At 38.5% G+C, this 14,843-nt stretch overlaps 1 protein-coding gene across 1 annotated transcript in view; it reads left to right on the plus strand.

Moving 5' to 3' along the window:
- DOCK2 (dedicator of cytokinesis 2) overlaps nucleotides 1-14,843 on the plus strand; it is a 175,459-nt gene that overhangs the window by 33,264 nt on the left and 127,352 nt on the right. Inside the window, exons 22-25 of the mRNA XM_029960275.1 lie at nucleotides 844-978; nucleotides 4,784-4,892; nucleotides 11,121-11,191; nucleotides 11,818-11,924. Coding sequence (XP_029816135.1) covers nucleotides 844-978; nucleotides 4,784-4,892; nucleotides 11,121-11,191; nucleotides 11,818-11,924 — 422 coding nt within the window. The remainder of the gene's footprint in view (nucleotides 1-843; nucleotides 979-4,783; nucleotides 4,893-11,120; nucleotides 11,192-11,817; nucleotides 11,925-14,843) is intronic.

Genomic DNA, 14,843 nt, shown 5'->3' on the forward strand with positions numbered 1-14,843 from the left:
AAATCCAAGTTGGATAAATTTTGTTAAAACTCAGAGAAGATATAAAAAGGAGGAAATGGAAACACACAACGAATATAATGCCCAGAAGGCTGCGAGGCTGCAAACACAGTATTTTAGTCCTGAAATGTGAGTTAGGCTGGGGATATGTATTAGTTACACAGAGAGAGAGGGAGTTTGGTTTTGTTTGTTTAGGGTAGGGGACAGTAAGCTTCCATTTTTGTACTGAAAATCACCCCCAGTCACCCAAATCTTAATTCTTATGGCTGCATTAAGGTCAAGATTACATCATTAATATTGGTTTAATAATTTAAGATGGTTCTAGAACTATAAATGAAGAGACTGAGTTTCAGATGAACTTTTGCACTTCTGTAGCAAGTTGTGCTTTGAGCACAAAGTTGCTTTTGGATACAAAGTAAGAAGTGTTTAAATAAAATAAATAAGCAAATATTACTGCATGCTAGACTATGGTAATATTTCCTTGCAGTTAGTTCAGAGCATGGAGAGGTGTTTAATCACTGCTTGGTGTAGGGAGGCAGAAGTAGTATTTTGTGTTACCTTCTGCATGTTTATTACAAACTTCTATAAAAATGTTGTCAGGATTGTGTAAAGTTATGCTGCTGTTTGGAGATTTCACATTTCTTTCTTGCTTGTGCAGTTAAGAATTTGCTCCTCATTTGTTTATACTGCCAGAATTTGTGCAATATGAATGCAAAAATACTTGCAGTGCTGTTTGCTGGTGTGTGCTTGACTGAGCATGAACATTTACTTAGAGGGGGCAAACAAGTTAAAGAAGTTAATTTAAAAAAAAAAAAAGATTATTTAAAAAATGTTTTTTAACTTCAGGAAATTAATGACTGTTCTGAAGACATACCTGGATACTTCCAGCAGAGGGGAGCAATGTGAACCCATCCTAAGAACCCTGAAAGCACTGGAATATGTTTTCAAGTTCATTGTTAGATCAAGGACATTATTTTCACAGTAAGTACCCAGGCTACTGCCATTTAACAAGCTGTCTAATATCAGGGATAGAAGGAGACCCAAGAAACAAAAAAGGCTGATTTTTAGAGCAGAACTGTATTTATTTTTACAAAGAAAACACAAAACTGGCAACTGGCCTAAGACACAGGCATCGCTGAGATATTTTTTGGAGGGGGAATGTTCACAAATCTGCTTTCTGATGCTCAGTGTAAATTCCAGAGTTGCATTTAGTAGTAGCAGCAGGTTTCAGAGGGTGATTTTTCTTTGTGTCAGGTGGCTTGGCCTAAGACCAGTGGACGGCCAAACGTTGCAACAGATGGCTGGAGGCTGGAGGCTTGTCCTTGAGAACACCGTGTTCAGCAGCTCACAGGGGGCACAGAACAGTCATTTTTTGTAGCTGAATTTGGAGTTTCAGGTCTCCAGTTAAGGAATTTTTAGGGGAGACTCCTCAGCCAAACAGAGGAGGTGTAGCATTTACAAGTGGTGTTCAGGTTTAGTGGGAAAGGAGGATGGGAGAATGAAGGAGGGGAAAACTGGAAGGAGAAAAACCACACCTGGGTAACCATGTCCCCATAACTCACCCGGCCCTTAAGGACTCACCACACACCACAGACACATTTCCTCCCTTCTGCTTCATGGTTTTCCATTTATCCTTAGCTAGTTTTCCCCTAATGTTCTTTCTGATGTCCCTTTGCCACGTGGTTTAAGGAATGCAGTGGCAGAAGATAAGCAGTGGCAAACTCAGGTCTGTAGGTAGAGCAAAGTGACTGAATGTTCTGTTTGGGGTTGGCATCCAACAGAACAGAAAGGTGTTCTATTCTTTTGCTCAGTAGGAGCTCTAACATAATTTTTCTCTGTTATTCCACCACTCATTTCTTTAAAAAATCCATGTAGATTTACAGTTTTTTAATACTACGCCTATTTGATGAATTATTAATTTTTGGTTGAAGTGAGAGTAGATTCAGAAGGTAACTGCTGCTGGTAGACAGTCCCTTAGAAATATGCTTGCCTCTAGGAATTTACTATTTATAGATGAACACAGGTGAACACTGTGTGAAGGTCTATAAGGAAGGAGATGGTGCTCATGGGAACAGAATGTCGTTGGTAGTTCAGAAGCTTTATTTTATATTTTTATAAGAGGTGTCATGGCAAAAGAGGACATTTTAGAGTCATGGGGAAGGGAGCATTGTGTAGGGGATTATGGAAAATTTCCTGTATGGCTGAAGGTCAGAAGGCAAGGGTTTGGTTCAGAGAGAGCTTTAGTGTCCATTTTAATCTCTAGTGTACATTGGCTAATGTGTCATAAATTAGATGATTGCAGCATGTTGCATGTGCAGGTGATTAGCTACACATATCTGCTCCTACTTAACTAGAGTCTGAAACTCCAGATTCACTGGACAATTATTATTTTAGGCAGTAACAGCTCTTCCAAAAACACCCAGTGACCAGAATCCCCTGGCACTGGATATCCAGCTACAGCTGCTGGCATCCAACTTTTTCCACTTGATTTCCTGGTCCTGGAAAAGAAGAAAATACCTAAAAATATGGATTAATATATTTTCTTCCCATGAGAAAACTTAGGATTTACGATTAAAGTACTTCACTTCCAAGGGTTGACATTAACCTTCTTGGAGACATTTTGAATGAAGATATTTTGGAGATATTTTGAATGAATAGAGCTGAGACAGATCTTTAGATCATTCTCCCTCGATTTGATGGGCTGCTTAAAAAACTGAGATGCCTTTTTGAAAGGTAAGAGACATTACAAGTTAAAAGCTGTGTAGGAAAGACATAAATTAATGACATGTAACATTAGACATAAAATAGGAGGCTTTTTATCTCGTTGTCAGGCAGATACATTGAAATAACCAAGTTCTACTTAAATTTTCATTTGTTGGATGCTGCTTAAACTGTAGAGATATAAGGAAAGCAATGTTCTTGTGCCTGCACTCAGCAAGGTTTGCACAACACAGACTCTGGAAACATCAAGTGTTTGTTTTCCTCCTTTCTTTGGCCCAAGGTTGTTTGTGGTGGTAAAATTTATGTACACCAATGAAGTTGTTTCCAAGCAAATGATTAGCTATGGTTTAAAATTTGCTTTCAGAACAAGTGTCTTTAATTGGTTTGTATCTGCTGTTCCCCGTGTTGTGTAGAAATTGTTCAGTTTGAACACAACATAACAACCCTGAGTTGTTTTAAAAGCCTCTAAAGCATGACACCTCCCAGATCTGAGCTTCTGAACCACAGTAAATTTAAATTTAATTGCAATTTAACAAAGAACATTGTGTCTAAATAGAAGCTAGGTGATTAATCAGGAAATAAAATCATCATTTGACTTATAGTAAATTTAAAAAACATGTTTAATAGATGATGTGTGATGCTCTTACCTCCCTCCTTGTCCCTCAGGTTTAGTCAAGGAGACTTTAAATTTCCACTTGCATGAAAAAATGTGTTCAAGAAACTTCATTTACTTTTGTGGCAACAAAAAAATAGTCAATAAAAGTACCTTTATAGTCAATAAAAGCTGTATCAATACATTAGCCAAGTAATTTAATAAACATTTAGACAGAGGCAGTCACATTGTTACAACTTAAATGTACTTTGTTCCCATTGAAAGATAATTTTAAGTAATGGCCATATAGCACAGTCTCCACTATGGGAGGAAAAAAAGAAATAATTTGACCAAAACTTAAGCTCCTGAAATACCACCTGATAATAAATGAGGTGATTTTCTATATAAGTATGCTTGTACTAAGACTTATTTGTTTCAAGATGCCTTTCAAATGTAATTTTTCTGGCATTTTTACTCAGCTTTCACACCTCAGTAGGGCCATTCCTAAGCAGAGTATACTGGATACATGTATTTATTGGTTTTTCCTCTCCATACAACATTTTAGATGCTGGGGGTTTAGCAGCTTTGATTTTCAGTTGTTGTAGCCAAAAGCTCTCAATTTGCCTTTAGTTCTCTTCAATTTGTGTTTCCCACTGAAAAGAAAAGCACCTGACCCTGGAATACAGGACTTTAAAGAGATTTTTCTCTTCTGATGGAGCAAACAGAGCAGTGAGGGCACAGCATTTAGTTCACAGTGTTCTCCTCCCATTTCAGGATTCTCTTGTTGCCTTGTTTTTTTTTTTCTTACCTTGTTTTTCTTTATCTGTGACAGCTGTTTCACACAACTAATTCCACATGTCCCCAGTGTTTTTACTCTTTTTTCAGGCAGTGTTTAGTATTAATAGCCAGTATGAACAACACAGGAGAAATAATCTGAGAGATTCCAACTTTAGGACAGGGAATGAAGAAATAATGAAGTGATCTCAATTTAAATGCACTTTTGAACTTTTAAGTGTCAAATAGAAACTTTTTTTCCCCCCCCCAAAACCAGACTGGTTAGTGGGACCAGTAAAAATAGCTCTTTGAAAAAATGGCAATAGCAGCAGAAGACAGAAATAGTGATAATGTGTGAAGAATATTCTGGAGTAGCTCAGTTGTAGCAGGGGAAAAAATAAATGTATTTTTTTTTTATTTTGCATATAAGTCACTTTGAAAGGGAAATGAGTTTTAGAAGCTCAGATCTGGGAGGTGTCATGCATTAGAGGCTTTTAAAACAATTCAGAGTTGTTATGTTGTGTTCAAACTGAACAATCTACACACAATACAGGGAATAACAGTCATAACCCACTGGGGAAATATCTGTACACCAAATTGGATCAACTCCTGAAATGTAACAAATTGGACATTAAATATATATTTAGGATGATGAAACTCTGTGATTCTGAAAGGGTAACCTGCTGCATCTCTCAACAGGTTATATGAAGGCAAAGAACAGACAGAATTTGAAGAATCCATGAGGAGACTCTTTGAATCCATCAACCACCTGATGAAAAGCCAACATAAAACTGCCATTTTGTTGCAGGTTGGTGTGTGCTTGGAAACCAGTTGGGTTTGGGTTTCTGTAAGGTTTTTATTTGTGGCCTTTTTATTTTTGTTCTTTTCAAATCGAGGAAAAGACACTCCTAGGAAATTTATCCACTATGTCTCTTTTGTAATTCCCCTCTATTGGAAAACCAAGTTGTCTAACAAAATTTGAAGCCTACTCTGAAAAGGTCAGGGAAAAATACTTTTATAGAAATTTTATTAATGCAGTGAGTGGAAGAACCAAAACACAGGTGCTGGAATCTGTCAAGGAATCTAATGATTTGAAGCCTCCAGTGGCTTCAAATGTTTAATTTGAATGTTTAATTCTTAAGTTTCTTCAAATAGTACTGAACAGGGATTCCACCACTTTTAGTTTGGAAAGTAAACTTTGTCATATCAGCCTTTTGGCTTTAGGTTATTTAAACAACTGAAAACAGGATCAGGGCTTCCCATTTACATCAATCTTAGTGATTCTGACACTTTGGAATCTGACTTTTGAAAGAAAACTGGAAAAGGAGCTATTAACATCATTAATATCAAATAATTTGTGTGTATTTCTCTATTAAAATAGAGAACTGTTAAGGCTCTCCATAGAGTAAAAAGCAGATTTATTGGGCAGTTGGAATGTTGATGCTTCATATATTCTTTATTATTGTTGGGCTTGAATTTTCCTCTGGTTTTGTGTTTTGATTCCTTTTGATATGACTGAGACTAGAAGTGGAAGCCAGTGGAAAAGCCTTGAATAAAACCTCAGGTGGCTGAGGTTTATCTGACACTCTGCATGGAGTGTTAATGTGCAACTGCAAAAGAGTCAAAAAACTAAATACTGCTCTAATTGTATAATGCCATGATTACAGCAATATTTTAAAAGCATTTGAAAATCAATCAAATACACTCTGTTATTATTTGATAATTCTGTAGAGGCCTTCCTGGGAGTAGTTTATACATGTGAACACTGCATGGAAGTGTTAGGGAGAAGAAAAAAAAAACATCTCTGGAGGAATACTGAAAGAATTTTTATAATAATGTTTGCTCTTATGGTACTTGTGCCATCACTGTGGTAATTGTGAATTGGATTTGGGATGATGCTCTTTGGGAGAGCCTGGATCTCCAGGTGGGTGTGTGGGATTGTCCCTCTCTGTTTCCTCTAATGAGCAGGGGAGTTTCTTACTGAGTGACAAGAAATTATTGTAGGAAACAGTCTGCAAGTGTGGATGCTGCTTCTGGAATGGCTGGTAGGTGTGTTTTGGAACAGGTGCTATTGTAATGCCAGTGGCAGGATGGCACTAAGGAATCCTGATTATGGTAACCTTCATTTCCATATTTGTCTATTTAATGCTATTCTGAATATTACACCTGTTTAGCAGAGCTATATCTTTGCTGATGCCTGTAAGAAACAACAGAGCCTTGAAAAGTCAACCGAACATCTCTTAGAAGGACTAAAGAAAAGAAATCTGTGCTGATTTAAAGAGCATGTATGTGTGGCTCAAAGGTAGACTGGCTATTGAACAGCTGTGCTCTGCTTAACACCAGATTGAAAATTAAGATATTCTTTTCCTAATGAGTGCTGGCAGTTGTGAAAAATGGGTGCTATTTATTCATAACCATGAAGCACTACTGGGTTTTTAGGTATCTAAATCTGTATCATGTACCATAGTTTTCTTTTTAGCAGGAACATTTTATGGCAGGTGTGAAATACTGTTTATACTGATTATATCCTAACTCTGCTGTTGTTCCCACTCCTGCTGACTCATACAGCTGTGTCTCTGGAAGAAGCCTGCAAAGAGATTGCTTTGCACACAGTAAATAAAACCTGCTGCATTAATGTTATAAAATCTGTACAGGAGAGGCATAGAATGAGAAGTGTCCCACTGTAGTTTAGTGCTGGCTGCTGAAAATAAGTTTATTGGGGGAACAAATATAAAATAAGGGTTCTGTTCACTTCACTGGGCGTGTTAGCCACAGGTCTCACAACAGACAGTGTGTGTTCCTGGGCCTGTTTGGAGGAGAATTCCATGATGATACTCCAGACTCCTGCTCTGGCAGAAAAATGGAGATAATTTCTGGTGAGGTGGAAGAGAAGAGAGTAGAAAGAAATTCATAAATCCGCCTCTGTGCCTAAATGCAACAGTGATTTCCCTTGGGGAATTCGAGGTGACAGTGATAGATGCTGGAGCAGTGCAGATTTAACTCAGCAGAGTGAGGGACAGGCAGTTATTCAGTGGTACCACAGACACACGGGGCTGCAGAGGTGTCACACTCCACGTACCCAGAGAGGAAGGTTCAAAGAGTCTGCTGGAAAAATAGAGGAATAATCAGCATATCAGAACAGCCTGAAATCTGTCACACTTGAAATTATCATTGATATGAATTAAAGTGGAACACAGATGGGTAGGACCAACTGAATGTGTTCAAGTAGATTATGGTCTGAAGATAATCAGAGAAGAACGTTTTAGGAGCCCTGAAGAAAGCTAAAGTAATTGGGTTTCTCAGGATGTTGAAACTTAGCATGAACTAGTTTGCAGAACCTTGGAATGTGAATTTTTAACTCTTATTTAATCCGTGTTTGTCAAAAAACTTTTAAGGTTTAATTGTAGAAGATTTAAAGAATTATTTTGAAACCTGAAATGTCTTGGTCTCTGCAAATTATTTTTTTTTTAATCGTGGAACACAGTATTTTATTCAGTAGTAATTTCCCAGTCGCTTTTACTGATAGAATCGTACTCAGACTTGTGTTGAATATTAATTCACTCAGGAGAAGATTGTTTATAAAATTACATCTTATATGGAACAGCCTAGTCAGTGCCAGGAGCACTTTATTGTTTCAATTTAACTTTATCTACTGAGCGATATCTTACTTCCTAATCTGTTAAATGCTGTATAAGGTTACAAAAAGTTAAAAATCTAATTTTTCAGTCCCTTGTTCTAAAACTGGCTGAAGTGAATAAAGGCTCTGACTTATTGTAGTGCCCAAGCTTTGAGAAGGGTAAATCTCTAGTTCTGTTTCTCAGTACTGTTAATGTGAACTTGGAATAGCTGAAGGCTGAATTGTTCATTTATTCTTGGTAAACTGGAAATCCATGTTAGTCTAAAAGAGATCAGGAGTATTATAAATTCACCAGTACAAGTATCAGTGTGCATGTGAGGGGTAAGGAGTCCTCCTTTTAAGAGTTTTTTTCCAGATTTTTCTTGCAATTATTTAAAATAATCATTTCCAAACTTACACTGCCTTTCTGGCAGTAGCAATTCATAGATACTGGACTTTAACCTTCCTTTAATTTATTTTGGCAGGGATGATGTTACAGCTCTGCTGCGTTTATGTTGCTTCTCTGTAGCCATTGCTGATGGATTTCTGTAGTTTTTAGGGATATATTTTCATAAAGTCTGTACTTCTGAGGGATGGACTCCTTGAAATCTGGAAATCTGAAAATAAATTTCCAGATCCTGCAAACAGTTTGGTGAAGAGAGGACCTGGGGGTGAGAGGGAGGAGGGGCTTGTCAGTACCTCATTTCCCTTCCCACAGCACTCAGAGGGCAAAACCCAACATTTCCAGCACATGTATTTTGTGCCTGTGCAAATCACCTCATATTTCTGGGGAATAAAACTGGATGCACGATTTTTAAATTTCAGATTAAGTGTTTTTAGAAGGTTTCACTGCTGACTCCTGGCTTGCAGTCTGTGCGTGTGCCCTTTCAGTGACCAGCCTGTGCTCTCAACCTTAATTTACAAATCAAGCCCCGGCTTCTTTTCCAACTGTTCTGTTCCCCGACTGCCACACCACATTTGACCTCCAGATGGTCCAGTCTGTTGCAAATGTCAGCTCTCCCCAGCCTGCTCCCAGGCACTGATTTTAGAAAGCACAACTCCCAACGCTCTGTGTGCTCTCAGAAACATTCCGTGACATGTTCTCAAGGTTATTGTAACGCAGGGAGAAGAAATTGTGTGTGGCATTGAAAAGAATGAAGATCATGTAATATGAAGATGCTGCCTTTCTCCCTCTCGTTCTTCCCACACAGTTTTGACCCACCCATGTTGCTGCAGCAGATTCTAAGAACTTTAATCTCTGCTTCTCTGTACAGCTTTTATGAGAGAATAAAGCTGGAAAGGTACTGACAGTGATGCTTTGTTTGTTGTGTACAATGGGGCTGGCACAGTAACTTGTTAAAGTTGCCTTGATAGCAAGTAAAATTAGATTAAAAACAGAGCAGCAATGATTTCTTTGAATGCACTTTTCATCTCAGGGGTATTCGAATTTCATGAATATGTATAATGTAACGCTGCAAAAGAGGGCAGCTAAAAATAAGCTTGGGCAGGAGTAAAGGTTAAAATAAATTTAACAGTACATTGTATATGTAAGAAATAATTTTCTGCAGTGCTGTGGGTTTATCTGTATCCCGCTCAAAAAAGCTAATCTCTTAAGGTCTGAAGAATACAGAACATCTTGTACTGCTGACTAGGAGGGTTTTATGACTTCATTAAGGGCAGTGCTCACTTGTGTCCACAGTGCATCATTTGAAGCAATTATTGCAAATGAAACTTGGGAGTCTGAAATAGTGCAGGGATATACTTGTTATTGTACTTCAGCTGGTGCTGTGGGTCTGCAGAAGAGTGAGAGCTGTGTCCTTCCAGTTTCCATCCTCAAACAAGTGGAGAACAGGGAATATGAAAAAGGCAGAGCACAACAGACCAAGTGTCTGGAGTACTGCTTGGAGCATTCTGTGGCCACTGGTGGCCCTGTCCCTTATCAAATATCTTTCACGGTAACTGTGAATTGCTGTAAAATGAAATTCAGATGCTGCTGCTGTACAGTGTCTTCATAAAGCATTTGTGTCTTGAAGAGTGAGGAACAGCACGTTGCTGAAATAAGAAGTGGAGCTAGGATAAGTTTCTAGCCCAACGCAGGGGTGTGTTTTAAACAGCCCCGGGGTTTCACAGTCTTGTTGAAAAACAAACACAACCAACCAAAAAAAAAAACCCAAACAAAACACCCAAACGTTTCCCCCCCCAATCTGCTTCAAGGAACTAATAATGGCAAAGATCAGCAGAAGATACAATCTCTTTGTTGAAGTGGCAACGGCTTTTAAATGCTCCTTTGACCTTTCCGGGTTTGTGTTTGAGATCTGAAGAGGAATGACTTTATCTGAAGGTATCTTAAGGCAGCGTTGAGCCACTTTGAAATCCTGTGTACACCCTTGCTGCAGACTAAATTCTTTCTTCTTGAATCAAGTCCTTAAAAGTTCATTTTTTTTAATTGGTTATTGCATAGAAGCTCATATAAATAAAATGATATCTTTGTGGTGCCTGAAAGGTCTAAATGAGAGCCAAAGGAAGCTGTGTTCTCATTGTCTTCATTCTAACCTCCCTTCCCCGAGTAAAGAGACTAACTTTTTAACAAGAAGTTTGCTGTGTAGAGCTACAGAGAAGTATTGAACCTGGATAGGCTTCTATCAGATTGATAATAAAAGAAAATAAGGTCACATCACTGGACCTTAGTTTTCAGTGAAACGTTAGTAGGAATTTACACCCTGAATTCCTGCAAGTACTGCAAGTTGGGCTTTATGAATATTAACCATAAAGATTTGGAGCCTGAAAGTTGCCGGCTGAAGTATTCTTGTCCAGGCAAGAAGAGTAAAGTGTCTCTTACTCCTGCCAGGGTGAGGTTTGACTATCCCGCTGCACTGTCGAAATATACCTCCAAAATTGATAGGAATAGATAAACCATCCCAAAGCTTGGCTGTGGATGGTTTGTCAGAGACAGGACACCCCTTTTCATCTCTTCTAGGAAGTGTAGATTTGGGGTGGGTAGGTGACTGTTCCTGACTTCTGCCTCCTGCATGGCACATTCTGGGGTGGAACTGATAAAAAGTATGATCAAAGAGCTGCTTGGTCAGTGCTTGCTTTACATATATGCATCATAATGACACTTTTTTAGTGGCCTGCAAAGAGAATATTATTTACAAAGACAATCTTAACCCTTCCACTGCTCTGCAAAGAGAGTATAATCTACTTAGTATCTTGTATTTAAGTTCCTCTGCATGTCCTCAGCATAAGGGCCCTTGTGTTGACTCTGGGACGAAAATCATGTTCAAATGTGATGTAAAATTTCAGTCTGAGGAAAGAAGTCCAAATTTATGAGTTTGCTTTTTGTGTATTTGTGTGCTCTGTACTGTTGATGTGCATGTAAACATCTACTGCCATGATCTGTACATCCATCCATCCCTCCAGGTCGCTGCCTTGAAGTACATCCCCTCGGTTCTCCATGATGTGGAAATGGTCTTTGATGCCAAGTTGCTGAGGTGAGCAGCTTTTGAACCCTTCCCAGATGTCAGCAGTGAATCCTCATTGGTCAATTTATGTCAGCAAAGATCAATTATGTCACTAGTCAAGAGAGTGGTACAACTGGGCACACATTTTTAACAGTGAATTGTCACCTGACATAAATAATGCCAGAATTCATTATGGTGCCCCAATATTTACACAAAACTTGGTGAATAAAACAAGCAAATGGAAAAATCTATTTTTTATTTTTCTCTTCTCCCCCCTACTCCCTACAACAAACTCTATTCCCAAAAAACAAATCTGACTTTAGCAGTTTGAAAAAAGATCTTTATTTGTCAGATCAAGATAAATTACCTCCACCACGCAAAAAAATGGAAAGTAATAAAGTAAAGGGAAAGTAGTAAACATCTGTAATCATGGCCAAAATCTATTTCATCCTGGTCTTGTTTCTCTTGAAAGTTTTCTTTGTAACCGGATATTGGTCCCTTGTCAATATTTGTGATATACAAGTAAACATAAGTATTAAAAAGTGATAAATGTTTAGAAACACAAGGCTCTTTGCTCTGTCTCTCTGTCTTTGTTTACACATGGTGAATTTGAATTCCTCTGTATGATGTTTGTGGCACTTTTCCTGTGCATGCAGCCAGCTCCTGTATGAATTTTACACTTGCATTCCACCGGTGAAGCTCCAGAAGCAGAAGGTGCAGTCCATGAAGGAAATAGTCCGCAGCAACCTCTTTAAAAAACGAGGTAAATATAAAATACCTTCGAGGCTTCAAACAAATAGGTGTGAAAATGATGGGGTGGCTTGTGTTTTGTGCAGTTCACCTTTTGAAATGGAGTGAAATGAATGCAGAGGGAGTGGGAATGGCAGGAGTGTGAGCTCTGGAGGGGATCCCTCCCTTCCCACGGGATGGCTGTTGTGCACAGTGTGGTTGCCAGCCTGGAGCAAGGGGCAGGTGGGGCTCACAGGAGCTCTGAGTGTGGTTTTCCTGTGATGTGGTGCTTAGGTGGGTGAGCTGTACATCCTTTGAACCCATTTGAATTTCTATAATGAAACAGGGAAATGAAGTGAGACTGTGTGAAGGCAGCTGTTATATAAGGCCTGGGAAGAGGACAAAAAATCTCCTTGTGCTGGGGTATATTCAGCTGCAATGCAGCACTTCCAGTCACAGGGATTATGATATTTCTTAACCTTTATCAGAACTTAGTGTCTTTCTCCACTCTCAGGGGTGTTAATGGTACTGAAACGTCTTTATCAGCCTTGTGCTTAGTTTTCCTTCGTATTATCACAGAAAGGGAATTTTTGCTGAAGGAATTCTGTAGAGAAGCCAGGTTTTCCATGGTTGACTCCATCTCCAGTGTCAAGTGTTCTGTCTCCTCTCTCATGGACCAGCTGACTTGTTTCTCCCTCAGCATCTCCTGGCTGTGCAGAAACCTCCAGAACCTGAAAGGCACAGAAAAATCAGATGAATGTTGGTGTCTGTTCTGTCAGAGATGAATGTTGGTGTCTGTTCTGTCAGAGTTTCAGTCTCTGACAATTCACAGACAACATTCCAGGAACTTGACTGTACAACAGTGGGTAGCAAATAGTCCTGACTACTAGTAGATTGAGAGGGGATTGCTTTGCTCATCTCATTGTGCTGCCAGGAGAGTGATGCAGTTCTAACTGGCCAGGACAGATAAAAACTGCACTTGATTTTTAGACCTGTGTTGCACTCTACTGAGACTGAAATCTGTATTTTAAACTTTAACTACAATTAGCTGTATCTGCTGTGTTTTGAGGCCAGTATAGATTTCTTGGAATACAAATATCGAGAAAATAATGTAATTGGTTTAATTATTTAGATTCAATTGTTATTATTTTGAGCTGTGTTTATGTTATTAGTTTCATGGTCATCAGCTGTGATTTTTTAAACTATATGTAAGATTCACAGTTGCTTCAATTGGTGAAACTTAAGTAGCTACAGCTGAGCTATCTCCAGACATTGATCCAGGCTATTAAAAGCAGATCCAACTAATTAATTTGCAAACACTCCTAATTCTATATTCACAGTTTTCTCTGGTAGTTGGCTATATTTCAGTTTTACAAGCAGATTCTGATATATCACTGCATTACCAGTTGCTTTTACTGCTGCTGCTTCTAAGATCAGAAGTGCCAGTCATAATTTTATCTCTGGTGCTTGTGGTAGCTTTTAGACCAGAAGGAGAAATATTCTCTCACAAAACTGAAAAACTCTTGGGTTAAAATAATGCACTCTCTTGAACTCTTGAGCTGACAGAATTCAGTCAGTCACCCTGACTGTTGGTAATACTGAGAAATTAAGTGTAAGCTATAAACCTTTTCTTTTTTTTTTTTTGGTTCAGTAATTTTTCTTGTAAGAAACTTGTCTCACTGGAGTGCAATTGTTGCTGGTTCATGGATCAGGAGGGTTGGCCAGGACAGCAGATCCCATGCTTGTATAATGAGGAATAAAGCCCTAATGAAGATTCAAAAGGAAAATAGTTGAGCTTGCAAGAACTTGTGTGCTCCACAGTTCTGTTCACTTGTATCTTCCTCCTTTTTTCCCTATCCCTGTATGGTCCAGAAGCTGAAAGAGTGGGGGTTTGGATTCCCAAAAAGCTTCCATTATAGTCTGCCTGGTGTGGTGCTTGTTTCATGTGTTTAACAAGCCTTTCCTTTAGCTGTGGTCTGTTACTGCAAACTACTCTGTAAAGCTTTTACTGCCTGCAGATAAATAATAATAATAGATTGCTGGCTGCTTGTAAATGCAGCTTGTCTGATGTCTTGAAATATATAGCTGCTGTCTCGTGGAAAATGCCTGCCTCAGAATACATTGTGAATTCTAAAAAGGGTACATGGGTTTTGTTTCTGCATTTTTTTAGGGAATAATGAATAAGAAATTTTGCTAAGATGAGTTTTGAATTCTGAGGACCTTTTATAAAACCAATAAATGGTGGGTTTTGCATACTGCTGACCAGATAATTAATACATTTTAATTTTCCCCAGACAGGTAGTTAGTGGGTTCATTTAAGTTTCGAATTTGTAGATTAAAAAATTGTATTGTCCAAAACCTCTATGCTATTTTTTGCTCACATCAGACAGTTGACAGCAAACCCAAGCAGCTGAGAGCATGAAGGCAGCATTTCCTACCCAACCCATGTGCCAGCCCAGCTGCTTCCCTCTGTATCCTGGATATCTGAGTAGTCACTGATCCAAACTAGCACTAATAATGGACAGTTAAAGTGTATCCATTTGATAATATGGAGAGATCAACAGCTTGTTCATATGCTCGTGATGATTCTATATACAAGATCTACCCTAAAATGTCTTTAAATTTAATACTTGGTATATAATTATATAATAGTACTTAGATGTTCTTTTTGGAGGAGCCTGGGGAAATGGATTTTTTTTTTTCCCCAATGTATTAGTTTAAAACAAGAGAAGTCCTCTGAAGCAGTTGTCCAAAACAGAGAAATCAAGTCCAAGTCATTTTAAAATAAAGCTAAGACTTGCCCAGTTTGATTTAGCTTTGTTGTGACATATTGTTTTAACAATATCACGGCTGATGTCATGGTACTGCTAACCAGAGAGTATTCTTGCTAACTAGAAAATATTCAGGTAAAGATTTCATCCTTCAGTATTTTGATGAAGTGACAGAATAAAAC

Source organism: Manacus vitellinus, unplaced genomic scaffold, assembly GCF_001715985.3.
Source record: "Manacus vitellinus isolate BGI_N305 unplaced genomic scaffold, ASM171598v3 scaffold_25_pilon, whole genome shotgun sequence".
Lineage (NCBI taxonomy): Eukaryota > Metazoa > Chordata > Aves > Passeriformes > Pipridae > Manacus > Manacus vitellinus.